Source organism: Glandiceps talaboti, chromosome 10 (genome assembly GCF_964340395.1).
Source record: "Glandiceps talaboti chromosome 10, keGlaTala1.1, whole genome shotgun sequence".
Taxonomy (NCBI): Eukaryota; Metazoa; Hemichordata; class Enteropneusta; family Spengelidae; genus Glandiceps; species Glandiceps talaboti.
Genome location: NC_135558.1, coordinates 2,890,510 through 2,908,186, shown reverse-complemented (window position 1 = coordinate 2,908,186; position 17,677 = coordinate 2,890,510). Strand labels below are relative to the sequence as shown.

The window sequence follows — 17,677 nt, the reverse complement described above, 5'->3', positions numbered from 1 at the left end:
CAGTAGTTTTATTTCCGTCGTGTGAAATCCACAGGCCCATCTGTATGCTAAGGGCCTACCTGTACTGACATTCTCTCATTATGCCAAGTACGTTTCCCATAGTGCATTGCAGTGAAAGGTGACACGTCAAATGAAAGTAAAGCAGCTGACAGCATTACAATTACAATGACAATACCTGCCATCAGACTGTATTAGTCCGAGTAATGTACCGAACGACCATTCATTCCACAGGTTAAAGTACAAACACCCACGAATCAACACACAGCCAGTCAACCGCGGCTTACATTTTTTTGACATTGTAGCTAGCAGACGACCTATCATGGTGTGTGATCGATCACCTACACAAATGGATGCTTTGAGATGCTCTCAAAATGTTGCTATATCCTGCTAATATCACTGATATTATTGTGTGTTTTTCGTCTTGTCTGTCTGCACTTGTAGTCATACCCGACGAACTACTGGGCAGGGCATACTTTCAAAGCATGGGATGTATTCTAGCCAAACGGCGGAGGAAGACCAACGCCTGGGAAGCTAGTATCCACGTATATGAACTGATTGCTGCTATCGATCGAACACCGACTGTTATAGATGAAAGCTCGCAAACGGTACTCAGGTACAAAACGCCGTACTTCCGTGCCTCGGCGAAGATACGGTTTCCCCCGGTCCGAAACGCCGAGGTGTGGCAGGTTGGATGGATCCAAGTGTGCACCGACATGAGGTTTATAAACACGTATGGCGACTACGGATAGTAAGTATTTTATAACTTGAGTATTGTTAAATACAGCAACGTTGCAACGCCCACTTGAAGCCATTCGATGATTTTGGAATTTCCCGATGATCTTTTCTTGATCAGGAACGGCATTTTGATTTGCAAATCTCATGTACAATGACGCTATGGGTGGTATGGTATATTTTTTCGGAGTGAAACCAATCAATGAACGCCCGTGGTAGTAGTTTTACATGTATTTCTTTTAGGTTCCTGAGTCCCAGTGATTTATTGCTTGGTGCTATTTCCGTAACTGAACACCGGACAAACAAAAAATGAACGTAATAAAAACACTAATTAGACGTCGTCGCCATGAGTAACCTTCAAAAAAAAATGTACATTTGACTGGAGACTAGAGTCCTTTGTTTTGAGACGGCCCTTGGTTATGGCTCAGTGGTAAACAATAGAAAGTAAAATACGCGTAAAAGTCATTTGCATATTACAGTGATGAGGGTTTCCAAAATATAATAATTGTACATGGCCAGTCTAGGAATCTCTGTGTATAAGTCTGGAGAATATAAATAGATTTACAATCATTCTAACGGTACCTCTCTCTACATCAGCTCCAAATTACCATTTTCATTTCACCTTAAAATTGTAAACATGTCCTGTAATTTTTTAAATATTTTTCATTTTGTAGGAATTATTTAGGAAGACAACAGAATTTTAAGAAGTCTTTAATTTATTGGTTTTTTTTATTGTACACGTCACATAATTATTTTCTGATACAACAAATGATTGTTATCATACATACGTATACAGACAGACATACATACATACATACATACATACATACATACATACATACATACATACATGCATTCATTTGTCATTCATTCATTCATTCATACATACATACATACATACATACATACATACATACATACATACATACATACATACATACATACATACATACATACATACATACATACATACATACATACATACATACATACATACATACATACATACATACATACATACATACATACATACATACATACATACATACATACATACATACATACATACATACATACATACATACATACATACATACATACATACATACATACATACATACATACATACATACATACATACATACATACATACATACATACATACATACATACATACATACATACATACATACATACATACATACATACATACATACATACATACATACATACATACATACATACATACATAGTGATGGTACAGACAGACACACACCCCAACACACTGCAAGTTGCTTTGTACATTGTATCACAATTATCAACACATTTGTTGATGTAGTATTATATGTAAACAAGGCTGTGTTCTGACCATAGTTAATAAGTGAAATAACATGTTAAAAGAGCAATACATAACTAGCTATGTGGAACATAGCAAAACCTTTCATGTATAAAATGCCTAGTTATACAGTTAAACATAGATTACAATAATATTATAATCATACATACAGGCTTGTACTTTGTGACTTTAATATGTAAATCAGATCTACCTTTGAAGTTTGACAGGGAAACAAAAATAAGATAAAATTCGGTTTGTGTAGTAATTACAATGTTTACATTATTAGTAATTATTGCTTTTGTTTGCAGCTTAATTTTAGAATTTTTTACACCAATTTATTGAGTATACCTTTGTGTTTATTGCAGTGCCAGTTGGGAAATACCAGCTTTGAAACACAAAACTAGTGAGAGTGTAAGTGACTCTGATGGCAAGAATTATCCATGGTATGGGGCCACGACTGAAGTTGCAACAATTCAAGGCCCAACACCTGGATATTCCAATTTGTATTTACGAATGAATGACAATTTTCATCCGAGTATAACTTGGGATTTACCAGTAAGAAACACAAATAACGCTAAGTTGACTCAAGTAACACGTGATCAAAGTTTTACTGTGTGGCTTGTTGCCATGAATAGAACAACCAATAGGATTGTTGTACTCAAAACAATTCACTGGAAGATGCAATTGGAGATAGACGTGGATCCGACTGAAAAGCTAGGCAACAGAGCACACTTAAAAGGAGCAATTGAACAGGAACAACCAACTGTTTTGAAGCATGGCGAGTGCGTTATAGCTCACGAAGCATTCCACCCACCAAATGCAAATGAAGCCCAAATGTTGGTGTGGTACCCGACAAATGGCAATACAGTGTTGGTCGTACCACCCAAATATAAAACATGTATAAACAGCACAAAACAGTAACATCTCATTTGAGTATGTACATATCATGCACACAGAAATGTACAACACAGCCTCATTTGCATCTTCCATATTTGGCATAAGCTCATGATTTGATACTTCCTTATTTGGTATACCGGTGCACCTCATGACTTGCTACTTGCTTATTTGGTATACCTCACGATTTGATACTTCCTTATTTGGTATACCTCATGATTTGATACTTCCTTATTTGGTATACCTCATGATTTGATACTTCCTTATTTGGTATGCCTCACGATTTGATACTTCCTTATTTGGTATACCTCACGATTTGATACTTCCTTATTTGGTATACCTCACGATTTGATACTTCCTTATTTGGTATACCTCATGATTTGATACTTCCTTATTTGGTATGCCTCACGATTTGATACTTCCTTATTTGGTATACCTCACGATTTGATACTTCCTTATTTGGTATACCTCATGATTTTATACTTCCTTATTTGGTATACCTCACGATTTGATACTTCCTTATTTGGTATACCTCATGATTTGATACTTCCTTATTTGGCAAACCTCATGATTTGATCTGGCTGGCCAGGTATTCAGAGGAACATGGGCCACGTCAGTGTACAAAACTTATTTTTATTTCAAAAGAACATTTATTTACTGATTTTTAATTTCCTTTTCCATTTTTTCATAAAATCCACCGACTTGTATTTTTTAAAATAATGATTACACTGTGCAACTACTAAAACGTATATGACAGACCACGACATCCATGTAGTAATCAAGGAATATCAATTAAAGACTTTGATTTAAAAACACAACTTTGAATCAAGTGTTTTGACTTTACAATTGGTTTTAAGTAAGGGTGGTGGCCATACTTATTTATGTTTCATGTCATGACCCAACTGATGCTATACTTATTCAATCTTGCAAAATAAAATATTATTGATGCAGGATTAGAAAAAACTTACAATGTCACAGATTGTCACGTTCAGTAATGTTAACAGGGAACACCACACTCTATTTAAGAGATAAATGCATTTTCATAACCTTCATGTTCTGGGTCATATCATGATGTGAGAGAAACACCAAATTGTTCTTCATTGTTCTATGTATTAGATGTGTATATTCATGCCTATTTATCTGAAGGTACTAAGCATTTAAGAGTCATGCATATTCATCAAATACATACACATCTCTTCTGACTCCCATGAAGCAGTGCAACACTGGACCATTGCTATAATAACAATGGTGGAAAAAAGTTTTGATTTCGTGTGTCTTGGCAATCACACAAAGTTTACGTGATGTCAAATAGTTTGTTTATTCTCCAGAACCCAAAGTTTACAAGTACATGTATGCCTTTATTTCCTGGAGTGCTGTTCCCAGATATTACTTTTAGAAAAATGTAGATTTGATAATATTAAATAAGCCAGGATCTAGTTGATTCATACCCATTGTAGGTGATGACAGGATCTAGTTGATTCATACCCACTGTAGGTGATGACAGGATCTAGTTGATTCATACCCATTGTAGGTGATGACAGGATCTAGTTGATTCATACCCATTGTAGGTGATGACAGGATCTAGTGGATTCATACCCATTGTAGGTGATGACAGGATCTAGTTGATTCATACCCACTGTAGGTGATGACAGGATCTAGTTGATTCATACCCACTGTAGGTGATGACAGGATCTAGTTGATTCATACCCATTGTAGGTGATGACAGGATCTAGTTGATTCATACCCATTGTAGGTGATGACAGGATCTAGTTGATTCATACCCATTGTAGGTGATGACAGGATCTAGTGGATTCATACCCATTGTAGGTGATGACAGGATCTAGTTGATTCATACCCACTGTAGGTGATGACAGGATCTAGTGGATTCATACCCATTGTAGGTGATGACAGGATCTAGTTGATTCATACCCATTCTAGGTGATGACAGGATCTAGTTGATTCATATCCATTCTAGGAGATGACAGGATCTAGTTGATTCATACCCATTGTAGGAGATGACAGGATCTAGTTGATTCATACCCATTCTAGGAGATGACAGGATCTAGTTGATTCATACCCATTCTAGGAGATGACAGGATCTAGTTGATTGGTACCCATTCTAGGTGATGACAGGATCTAATTGATTCATACCCATTCTAGGTGATGACAGGATCTAGTTGATTGGCACCCATTCTAGGTGCTGACAGGATCTAGTTGATTCATACCCATTCTAGGTGATGACAGGATCTAGTTGATTCATACCCACTGTAGGTGATGACAGGATCTAGTTGATTCATACCCACTGCAGGTTATGACAGGATCTAGCTGATTCATACCCACTGCAGGTGATGACAGGATCTAGCTGATTCATACCCACTGTAGGTGATGACAGGATCTAGCTGATTCATACCCACTGCAGGTGATGACAGGATCTAGCTGATTCATACCCACTGTAGGTGATGACAGGATCTAGTTGATTCATACCCATTGTAGGTGATGACAGGATCTAGTTGATTCATACCCACTGCAGGTGATGACAGGATCTAGCTGATTCATACCCACTGTAGGTGATGACAGGATCTAGTTGATTCATACCCATTGTAGGTGATGACAGGATCTAGCTGATTCATACCCACTGTAGGTGATGACAGGATCTAGTTGATTCATACCCACTGCAGGTGCTGACAGGATCTAGCTGATTCATACCCACTGTAGGTGATGACAGGATCTAGTTGATTCATACCCATTGTAGGTGATGACAGGATCTAGTTGATTGATACCCATTGTAGGTGATGACAGGATCTAGTTGATTGATACCCATTGTAGGTGATGACAGGATCTAGTTGATTCATACCCATTGTAGGTGATGACAGGATCTAGTTGATTTCATACCCATTCTAGGTGATGACAGGATCCGAGTAGCTGATTCATACAGTACCCACTGTAGGCAATGACACCCATCCTCTTAATTCCTACTTCAGATTCAGATTCATAGGTTACAGTATCAGGGTAACAAGAACACATAGAATCTTCTACAGCAACATGATTTATCCCTAGGCCAAATCTCAATATTAAACCACCACATATCATATTTACATATATTGACAGACATAACATGTCCAGAGTATTAATTATAGACAATTTGAATATCCATTTAATTTTAACAATTTGTTTCTGTAATGGACGCAAACTTTGATTGAATTATAATGCCAGGGTCTAATTATGTGTTATTGACCAATAACTTTCTTAAGGTAAAGCTCTTGAATAGGCTAAGTCTACATTGAATGTAACAGTATACTAATTACACACTTTATTCTCAATAATACAGGTAGCCTTCATTTAGGTTCTATGATTGTACAAGCCAAGTAAACATGTTCTCTTTCAAATTCAACAGTACATGAACTAGACACCATCTGTCAATTATGCCAATAAAAAACCCGACAGCGCATCCAAAAGAAAATAATTTGAACTTAATGTATCTGTTGCAACTGAGTACAAAATGTCTGACTCGTTTGCAAATAAACAAAATGTTTGGAGAAAAAACTAGCTTCAAAGTAAAGTGCACGTTGACATAATATTTGGGAAAGATTATCTTCAAAGTAAAATGATTGCACAAAATAAATTGCACATATTTCAAAAGCTAGTTTGCATGTAGTATGTATATCCATGTAACATATGGTATGACAGTCTGACAACTTGTCTACATTTATAACTGTTGCTTGTATGACACCACACCCTGTCACAGCTATCACTATCACTAAGTCATCGATTAATCATTCCTGTATATATTGACACTCAAGGTAATAGTTAGCATATGGTTCCCTTTTTGTGTGTTTTTTTTTTTTTTTTTTTTTTTTTTTTTTGCCAAGTATATGAAATTCAAATGTCAATATCCAGTGAAACCAATGACATATTGCATAAAGGTATGCTACATTTAATTTGCATGCCCAGTTTTGGTCCTACCACCAAAATAAACAACATGTCCCTGTGAAAAGCCATTGTGTATTTATAGAGGTTATTGTATTACATTATATAAATGCAGGGGGTATTTTTATTTCTCCAGTTTTAGACACCATTTAAAACAGCAGGAATAATTTTTCTTTTTAAAAATTAAAAAAAAAAAAAAATTTCTAGTGCATCCAAACCTTCAACATTTAATTCCTCGTTCAAGTATTACATATAATGTGATAATTTATACCTATGTTACACAATATTGAACTTAATTGTTGACACAGATTTTAATCAGGTGTAAAATAAAAGAATTTAAGCACAATTATACCCTTTTAGTTGTCAAAATGTTGACTCTACTATAAATGTGTCAATGACATGTGACATCATGATATATGGTAAACATAAATACGTAGACTCAGTAGCATTTGTGTTTGTTTGTTTGTGTGTATTTGTCTGCATAACAGAAAATCGCTGGGAGAAATTCCCAGCACAAAAATATAAAAAAAAAGAAAAAAAAAGAAGAAGCTATACTCTGTTTTAAAGTTGTAAAATCCATGTGTAACCCCATCATGTAATACCTACATTTAATTTTAATCAAATTGCCTACTTATATTTTCTTAATCTAAAAAATTTATTACTGCATGGATGGAAAGTGTTCCACCTTAAACAGGAAGTATGAATTTTGTTTAATATGCACTTTTCAGAGATGTTGTTTACAGGACCAACTAAATATAGCAACACATTAATCAATCAGAAATGATGCTCACTTGTGTGATGAATGACTAATGTGTTGTACACAGCTGTGAATTATTACCTAACCCAACCACAGACAGTGGAGAAGCTTCTCCACTGTCTGTGACCTCAGACCACTAGTCTGAGCTGTGACCCAACAGACTATAGTTACTGCTTGGACAAATGCATATCTACATGTAGATGATATGCAAATAAGTGCATGATTCTACACGAAAGCAAGTGATTGGCAATGGGGTCATATCGTCATGCACAATTCTTCATCTGTATACCCCTACACACATTCCCATCAATTTTCAGATGAATTTGTCCAGTAAATTGACATGGCACCATAATATAACATTCAATTATATTCGAAGTAAAGACAAAACTACTCGTTAGTTGACATGCTTGTTTATTTCAAAGACAAAATGCTGACTATTGCAAAAGAGCGAACTCATTAAAGCAACCATTTATTATAATGGCAAGTGTTTCACTGTGTTTATCTGTCTTAAAACCCAATGCAACACTCTCACAATTGTATCAAAAGTTGACATTTTCTATTTAGATTTTTACTGTGATTTTTTGACAGGTGAGGCAAGCTTGACTTAAAGCAGTGCTAGCTGTAACTGGAATGGTTTTTGAAGCTATTATATTAGAACAAGGGCTTGAGGCAACAATTTTGGTGTCTATAACAATATTGAATAACGCCGTGAACATAGACAACATCAACAAGTTCCGTCAAGTTCTTGTTTATCATTATATTCAGTATCTTGAATCGCTAATTAATATATAATTATAATATGCAGAGAAATACATATATTTAACTCAATCGAATCGCGCTGGAATACAAATAGAATATAGGGGCCACTGCGCTGTGGAGTATACCGATTGAATCGTGCCCCCAACGGTCTTAGAATTTACTTCTCAGTCTTGTCGCGCGATTGCAAGATCGAATGATTTGAGTCTTGGATCAACCTCCATGAGCTCAGCATTTGCTCAATTTGCTCATTTGCTAAAAAAGAAAATAACAAATATGTGTAGACGTGTATAATGAGTTTATTAAAATATACTATAAAGAAGTAAGTATGTAAATGTGACTCATAGCTAACTTGGGCCTTTATTACCTGTATGACATCATTATCATTTTCGAGTTTCACCAGAATTGTTGCCTCATGCCCCTGGTTAGATAAAATGATGTACTCATAATATCATACACCCTTTAATAGTATTGAATAACATGTCGGTAAACACGTTTGTGCAACAGTCAGTGTACAGTATATCATAGTATGGTGCAATAATGTTTTAGATTCAAGTCACAGTAGGTGTGTACTGAGATACAAAGTTTCTATCTTTAGTCTACTTTGGTTTCCTACTAAGACACTGCACAGCTGACTCTCTTTTTGTAGTTTATGATTTATTTTCACTGTAGCAATCTAATTCACTATGACATTTTACCTACAATGTATTCTGGTATAAAAGATTGTTTCGTTTTCAATCCTTTATATTCAAAAATAATGAATGATCTTTCATCACTACACAACATATACCTCAGTCTGGAGGCTATCCATGGCCTCAAATCTCAAGATCAAGAGATCTGAAGCCACAGATAACTTCTAGACAACATACACCCGTGTAAGAATGTCAAGTAAATCATTCATCACACTCCCCGATTAAGGTATCATGAAATTCAACAGTTTTGTTGTCTTGGAAACCAGCATAATAACTAAAGACATTTTAATTATTACTCCTTTAAGGCTGCATTGATATTTATGTACTAGATAAATAAGTGATATTCAGTCATTTTAGGGGTAAATGTTCACAACTCATTTTCTGCAAATATTGTTCCATCAAACCGAACAGGTCTTTGCAAATACAAAATGTCTTCTTTGTGTTGTATATTGTAGTTTTATCTCCAGCCACCAAAAGATTGTCCCCTATAAATACAATGCAAAGATCAATCATCAATATGACAATGGTAAATCAACAAGCTAATCACAGAGATACATACTATTATTAATATGACATGTTGATATAAGCTAGAACAATTGACGCTGATGTAATTACACTGGCAGTAAGGCAACATAAGTGGCAATGACTTTCTTGGAGGTCCCCAGAGCATAATGAGGCTGCCTTTGTTCTCCTGTAAAGTACAACATTTGTGACATGGTAGATGATTTCTGGTTCCAAAATGCATTGTCTGAAATGAGTGTCACTTACGGTTGTTATGTTCAGGCTTGTGTTGTCTTTATTACATTTGAAATAACATTTTCATCATAAATTGATGGAAAGGCAACTGTAACTATGAATGATTTTATAGAACAAAGACTACACACCATCAACAAGAGAGATGGATTCTACTAGTAAACCAAGTGTACGTACAACCAGGTGACAACCTGAGTTCCTGAGTTCCTGAGTAGCAAGTTCAAACCCAAACACATGTACATTATACATGGCATTGCATGGGGAGAAACACAATACATCTTTGTACCAGCAATAGGTCTATTTCAGACAGTTTGAAAATGTATTTGTATACCATGAATAAGGTCATTTATTTTTGAATAATTTTTCAACTAGATATCTGACTATTTTACAAAACATCAACTTACTGTGGTTGTTGATCACCACCAAATGCTGGACTACCACCAAATGCTGGTGAACCTGTAATGAAGATGTTATAGCTTGTTACTTTCAAAGTCATAAATATTGCTTGATTGTATTTGAAAAATTCACATGCATAAAGTGAATGAAAGGTAAACAAGGTTGGGTAGATTTTTTCCTTAGACTTTATCTTGACCTAGCCAGTAATACTGTGCTGACTGTTACTTCCACAGCTAGTTCTTTCAGATAACAGCTATGGAAGTCACAGTCAGCTCAGTAAACAGGCTAATGCAAGTTTCTCAAGAAATGACTTCAAATAAAATTATTTTTATATCTGGGCAGAACTGGGCACTTATATCTGGTATCTTAACCATCAATAAACGGAAGAAGACGATAATTCCCAGTTTTCCTAATTTTCAATATCAGTTTAGAAGACAATTATGACAATTGAAATTACATTACAAACTAAACTTACCTTGGGCACCAAACCCACCACCACCACCTCCAGCTCCAAAGGTGGATGGTTGAGGACCTTGTTGGCTGGCTAAACCACCAAATGTTGGTGAAGATGTATGGGCAGCAATAGCTCCAAACGAGGGCGCTGTTGTACTCCCTGCAAGGCTGTTAATTATACAAAGATACAGGTGTAGATTAATTTATGCACATTTGATCACTGGAAAATAATAATATTTATGAACTTGATGGGCTGTGAGGGCTGGGGTTGTACAGGGGATGTACCTCACTATATTCAATAGGGCATCAGTAAATTGAGGTCAGTAGTATGTGTAATACACAGCATGAATTCACACATGCGTGCATGCATATGCATGCACACACACACACATATATACACATATGCATGCATACACACACATATGTACACACATACATGCATACATACACATACACATACACATACACATACAAATATGTGCATACACATACAGATGAAACACTTCCTTCATTGAACAAAGAGAAATGTTGGCTAGTAATTACAATTACTGTATCATTGCATGAAATAAAGTGATACGCTATTATATATTTACCTTGCAAAGCCACCTGTATTACTGGCACTACCAGCTCCAAACGTAGAGGTTCCTGGTGAGGCACCAAAAGCTGGAGTACTATCAAAGACAGGTCTAGATCCAAAACCACTGGTTGGACTACTACCACCACCAAACAATGGTGATCCACCAAATGCAGCGCCTGTACCAAAACCACCAGCAGCTGCATTACAACAAAGTACAAGAAACTCAAATCATTAAAGTTTGATGTTATACCTGGTAGGACTGAACAATTTAATACTATGTACTGACAGAGGTTGCAATCGATTGCACTCTTCCCTGGGAGTTGACATATAAAGGGCTGTTTGCTATTACACAGCTAGAAATCCACACAGCAGATTACAGGACATGGTCTGTAAATGCGGTACTATTTCAGACTCTATTCACAGACAAACAGGTATGTTGGCACAGGCCTGTGTATGGGTGTATAATTTTTGACTATGTATATTGCTGTGATCACATGATTGAAACAGGGATGCACACAGATGTGTATTCAGGGATGTGTGTACAAGTTCTGTCACAGGGTCTGAATATTTGGTCAGATTTCAGGACTGTAGTCACAGTCATATAAATAACAGGTCTGTTAGTGCAGGCATCTATACAGGTGTATAATTTCTGAGAGTACACGTATCTCACAAATGGACTATATTTGTGTTTTAAGTGCATGGACAAACACATGACATGCCAATAAAATCAGACCTGTGACATACCTGTAGACACATTCATGTATACAGTCATGTATACACATGCAGGTACTGTCACATGTAGAAAAGACAGACCCACGACATGCCTCACTGTATCAGCAGTGTACCTACAGTGATATATAGAGTGAATGTACACACACATGCAGGTACTGTCACATGTAGAAAAGACAGACCCACGACATGCCTCACTGTATCAGCAGTGTACCTACAGCAATGTATAGAGTCAATGTACACACACAGGTACTGTCACATATGGAAAAGACAGACAGTGACATGCCTGTATACATCACTGTATCAGCAGTGTGCCTACAGTGATGTATAGAGTCAATGTACACACAGGTACTGTCACATGTAGAAAAGACAGACCCTGTGACATGCCTGTATACACATCACTGTATCAGCAGTGTGCCTACAGTGATGTATAGAGTCAATGTACACACACACACATGCAGGTACTGTCACATGTAGAAAAGACAGACAGTGACATGCCTGTATACATCACTGTATCAGCAGTGTGCCTACAGCAATGTATACAGTCAATGTACACACAGGTACTGTCACATGTAGAAAAGACAGACCCTGTGACATGCCTGTATACACATCACTGTATCAGCAGTGTACCTACAGTGATGTATAGAGTCAATGTACACACACACACATGCAGGTACTGTCACATGTAGAAAAGACAGACAGTGACATGCCTGTATACATCACTGTATCAGCAGTGTGCCTACAGCAATGTATACAGTCAATGTACACACAGGTACTGTCACATGTAGAAAAGACAGACCCTGTGACATGCCTGTATACACATCACTGTATCAGCAGTGTACCTACAGTGATGTATAGAGTCAATGTACACACACACACATGCAGGTACTGTCACATGTAGAAAAGACAGACAGTGACATGCCTGTATACATCACTGTATCAGCAGTGTGCCTACAGCAATGTATACAGTCAATGTACACACAGGTACTGTCACATGTAGAAAAGACAGACCCTGTGACATGCCTGTATACACATCACTGTATCAGCAGTGTACCTACAGCAATGTATAGAGTCAATGTACACACACAGGTACTGTCACATGTAGAAAAGACAGACCCTGTGACATGCCTGTATACACATCACTGTATCAGCAGTGTACCTACAGTGATGTATAGAGTCAATGTACACACACAGGTACTGTCACATGTAGAAAAGACAGACAGTGACAAGCCTGTATGCACCACTGTATCAGCAGTGTACCCATGTTCTTCATATCACAAACCTACCTGGACTTTGCTGCTGTGTTTGAAATCCACCAAATCCTGCAGCTGCTACACCTCCAGTATTGCTGGATGAAAATATACCCCCACTCCCATCCCCACCAAAACCACCACTACCTACGGGTAGAAGAAAACAATTTCATTATCAAATCATAATTTATTTTATATTTACAGGTGATCACTGACTCACAAGTGACTATGCTCCATGTCTATCTGTGATCATCATGTGCAATTAGTGGTCCACTAATTGCTCCAGGAGCAGATAAGACTTAATTTTTGGTGGACTCATTCAATTTGTGATACAAGCATGAAACTTTGCCTGAATGTTCCTTATGGGTTATACTTTCAATCCATCTGATTGGACATTTGAAAATCCAAGATGGCGGCCATTTTCCAAGATGGTTGCTATGATCTATTATGAATTTCTATTATGAATTTCCATGTTTTACATAGAGGCACACAAACATTCCTATCAACCTACCTGTACACACACACACTCAGACACACACACACACACACACACACACACACACACACACACACAAACACACACACACATACACACACACACACACACACACACACACACACACACACATTATACTCACAAAAGCTCCACTAATGTATTAGTTCACAGATTAAAACAAATAAATCATATGATTGGAGACCACAATTAAACTTACCAACGCCTGAAAATGACTTGGCTCCTTCACTTCCAAACAATGATGACGAAGCTGTAAAAAAACAACGAATATTAAAATAGGGAAAGTGGCTCCACACTACAAATATGAAACTTCTGTGTGGGCGATCAAGATGTGTTTTTGTTTTGTTTATTTGTGTCTGTTCTGTTTGGCTGATGATGTAATAAAATAGCCATGGCAACTAGCAATGAGCTAGAGATTTGCATAATAACTGATCATAAATATTCATGACTCCTAAATAAGGTATTGATCATTAACAATTATGTCCTGCTATTACATGCATGTCTATTTCAATTGGCCTTTCCAAAATTTGCCATGGTGGTGCTCTACTTCCTGTCTGTATGTACCTTGGGGGTATACATGGTATAGGTTACTCAGTTAATCATAGAGCACTGCTACTTTCCTCAATGTTTGAACAATACAAAAAACATCCCTGATTTACACTTCTACAGAATACCAAGGGACAAAGCTCTTAAGAAACGGTACTATGAGATGATAATAATGTAATAACTTCTATACATTTAGTCTTTGTTACCCAGACTCTCAACGCTGAGGGCTCCACTATGAGACCACCAAACAAGAATGTGGTGGAAATATAATCGAAAGTTTTCAACACCAGAAGTCATACAATACATATCTTCCAAGTCATGTAGAATGGGCTAACAAAGTTCTAGTATCGTTTCTTGGATCATGCAGCGTACAATGTTGGATGAGAAGTATTTCCCAGAATGCACTGCTCTTGGACATAGATCAAGTGTAGAAAACTTTGGCTTAAATATCCCCAGACTTTCGTCTTGGGGTCCCAAATGGAAGCTCTCCAGAGTGAGAATTTGCGTAACCGAATTTATTATATAGTCAGCGTCAATCAGTCTATGGCAGGAAGTAAAGAATGGTTTCTGTAGGATTTCTGACTCCGATTATCATCATTATGTCTTGACAATAAGTGTGAAAATGAATGAATCTCAGTAGTCAACTTACAACTGGCAGCAACACCAAACGTTGATGAAGAAGTAGCCCCATCACCACCAAATGGGTTCCTATTAACAGCTTCTGAACTGGGTTTACCACCCAATCCACTGAAGAGGCCACCACCACCACCACTTCCAAAGAAACCACCACTGCCACCATTACCAACAGTATTACCACTGCTAGTGGAAGCTGTGCCTGGTTGTTGGGAAAATCCACTTTGACCAAACGATGGAGTGGACGTGGTTTGACCGAATGATGGAGTTGATGTAGTTTGACCAAACAGAGATCCGGAGGTCTGAGAAAACCCTGACCCACCAAACAATCCTCCTGCTGCTGCTGCTGCTGATGTTGTAGGTGTTGCAGTTGAACCAAACAAACCACCACCTGGTGAGCTTGTTGATGATTGGCCAAACAGAGGCTGTGCACCAAAACCACCTGGGTGAGATGACAATATGCAAATGTATGATGAATATGACAAATATGAAAAATAAGCAAATAACTTTTTTTTCATGCAAATGTTTTGCTGAATGCGAGTTCCAACTACATGTATATGCAAATATGTTAACTTATTTAATAACATTTTGGAATAAGCATGTTTTTTTGTGTATTCTTTAGTGATTTTCAATGAAAAGACGCACTTTTGTTTTTTTATTCATGGCATTGCAAAGAATGGAACAATTCAAAATCTAAAATCAGCCAATGATTTGGGTTACATTATCCAAGATGTTGGAAGTATTTTAATAAAAGTTCCTATTTCTATTGCTGAAAAAATTGATTTAAATTTGCTTTGTTTTTTATGGTTTTCTGACACAAATTGACGAGATCATGAGAAACAAGTCTTCTACCAAGACAAAGTTGCCATCTAGTAAACTACAGCCAAATATGACCATCCTTTAGACAAAAGCTTTACCTGTTAAGGCGCACAAAGATAAATAAAATGTCATCTCAAATAAAAATTTCTACTAACAGAGTCAAAACACTTTCTGAAAGCAAATCCCAAATTTTTGCTGATGTCTCGTCAACATCATCAGATGATGACTGGTTATTAAAACAAAAGTTTTTGACTCTGTGAGTAGAGCTTTTCATTATTGTAAGATCTAACCTGTACTTGTAGTGGTGGTAGTTGGCTGTGCAAAGATACTGGTGGTAGTAGTGGTGGTGGTGGATGTTGGTTGTCCAAACGATGATGCAAAGCTAAACCCTGATGTTGACGTAGTAGTTGTTGTTGTTGCCATGGAAGCTGCGGATGAGGTGGGTGCACCAAATGATGAATTCCCAAATGACAATGATGATGATGATTGTCCAAACAAACCTGATGCTGTTGTTGTTGTTGCTGTTGTTGTTTTTATAGACAAATCAGTTGCTGCTGTGGTAGTTGCAATGCTACCTGTCGTTGATGTAGTTGCAGTAGGTGCTGAAGTTACACTCAATGTTGCCATGGAAAACAACCCACTAGTTGTTGCTGTGGTTGCAGTTTGGATAGTTGTTGCCGGTTGAACAGTATTGACAGTTGCAGTAGGCTGACTTGATGTGACAGTGGTTGATGCTGTATCAACTGGTATTGAAGCTGTGTTGCTTGCTGCCAGCGTTGCTGCTTGAGCTGTTGATTCTTCAGTTACGACCTTTCCTAATAAACTAATGCCTAGTGAAGCTGCTACAGTAGGTGTGGATGTCACTGTTGCAGCAGGAGGTGCAGTCTTGACAGTGTCAGTTGCAGTAGCAGGAGTTGCTGATGTTGTTACTGTAGTAGATGCAGGTACAGTGATGGGAGCGATTGTAGTAACTGCAGCAGGTGCAGCAAGTCCTACAGTTGTATGCACTACATTTGTTGAAGGTGATGCAGTAAGTCCATCTGCTGCTGCTGTAGTAGCAGGTTTGGTTAGTGTGAAGGGTGTAGAAGTGGTTGTTCCAGCCATGATGGGTTTGCCTGACAGTATTGAGCCTGCCTGTACTGGGCTATCTGCACCACCTTTGACTGCAGTGTTACTACCCCCGGTAGATGTAGTGTCTGGTTGGCCTGTAAATACAAATACCACAATATTCTAGTCAGTTGGACTATCCATCACCAATTTTCACATGAACAGTGGCCATTTGTGGTAGATGATACAAATCAGCTTTATCTTAGGGGGTCAAAATCTATTCTTGTCCATAACCAGACCTTGATTCTAACTCCCTAGCTTGAACCCTACTGTGTGTAGGAAATCCTAAAATGGCTGAACACATGTCAAATGTAGTACACTAGGACTTCTTTAAAAGATCCAAATTTTAGTAAGTTACCAAGGTGCTATTTTATTACCTTAAATCATATTTATGTTGAATGCAATAATCAATACAAATGTACTGAAGTCAAAATATAAATCTGACTGGACATTTCCTTTAACACTGCATTCTATTATAACTTACCTAGAAAGAAGAAAGCACCAGGTTTGGGAGTTGTTTCCTCTGTTTTGACTGTTACAGGTCTGTCTGTCTTTGTTGTTTCCAACTTAGGTTTATCTGCACCTTTAGAAAGAAGGGCACACTTGAAATATCATACTTGATCACCTATCATACCTGATCATATCATATCAAACTTGATCATTACAAGAACAAATATATACATTTTATTGGCCTCCAAAATGAGCTAAGATACTGAAAAGATTTTAAATTGTCTTTGTATGCCTTCCAGAATGCCTGGATGTAAGTATGCCCAGACACAGGTCACACACAGGTCATACAAGGTCAT

At 37.3% G+C, this 17,677-nt stretch overlaps 2 protein-coding genes across 3 annotated transcripts in view; one reads left to right on the top strand and one right to left on the bottom strand.

Annotated features, from left to right (window-relative positions):
- Positions 1–371: 371 nt before the first annotated feature.
- Positions 372–3,140, top strand: LOC144441380 (protein FAM78B-like). Its single transcript, XM_078130944.1, has 2 exons — positions 372–748; positions 2,434–3,140. Exons 1-2 carry the CDS (start codon positions 372–374, stop codon positions 2,987–2,989), a joined length of 933 nt encoding a protein of 310 aa, XP_077987070.1. The 3' UTR covers positions 2,990–3,140.
- A 4,853-nt stretch (positions 3,141–7,993) lies between these two features.
- Positions 7,994–17,677, bottom strand: part of LOC144440971 (uncharacterized) — a 55,140-nt gene continuing 45,456 nt past the window's right edge. For both annotated transcript variants that reach the window (XM_078130449.1, XM_078130448.1), the window contains exons 24-32: positions 17,356–17,454; positions 16,055–16,969; positions 14,962–15,387; positions 13,966–14,016; positions 13,289–13,399; positions 11,290–11,470; positions 10,719–10,864; positions 10,252–10,303; positions 7,994–9,579 (exon numbers count right to left, since the gene is read on the bottom strand). In XM_078130449.1, the coding sequence (XP_077986575.1) occupies positions 9,552–9,579; positions 10,252–10,303; positions 10,719–10,864; positions 11,290–11,470; positions 13,289–13,399; positions 13,966–14,016; positions 14,962–15,387; positions 16,055–16,969; positions 17,356–17,454 (2,009 nt within the window). In that variant the 3' untranslated portion in view covers positions 7,994–9,551. The remainder of the gene's footprint in view (positions 9,580–10,251; positions 10,304–10,718; positions 10,865–11,289; positions 11,471–13,288; positions 13,400–13,965; positions 14,017–14,961; positions 15,388–16,054; positions 16,970–17,355; positions 17,455–17,677) is intronic.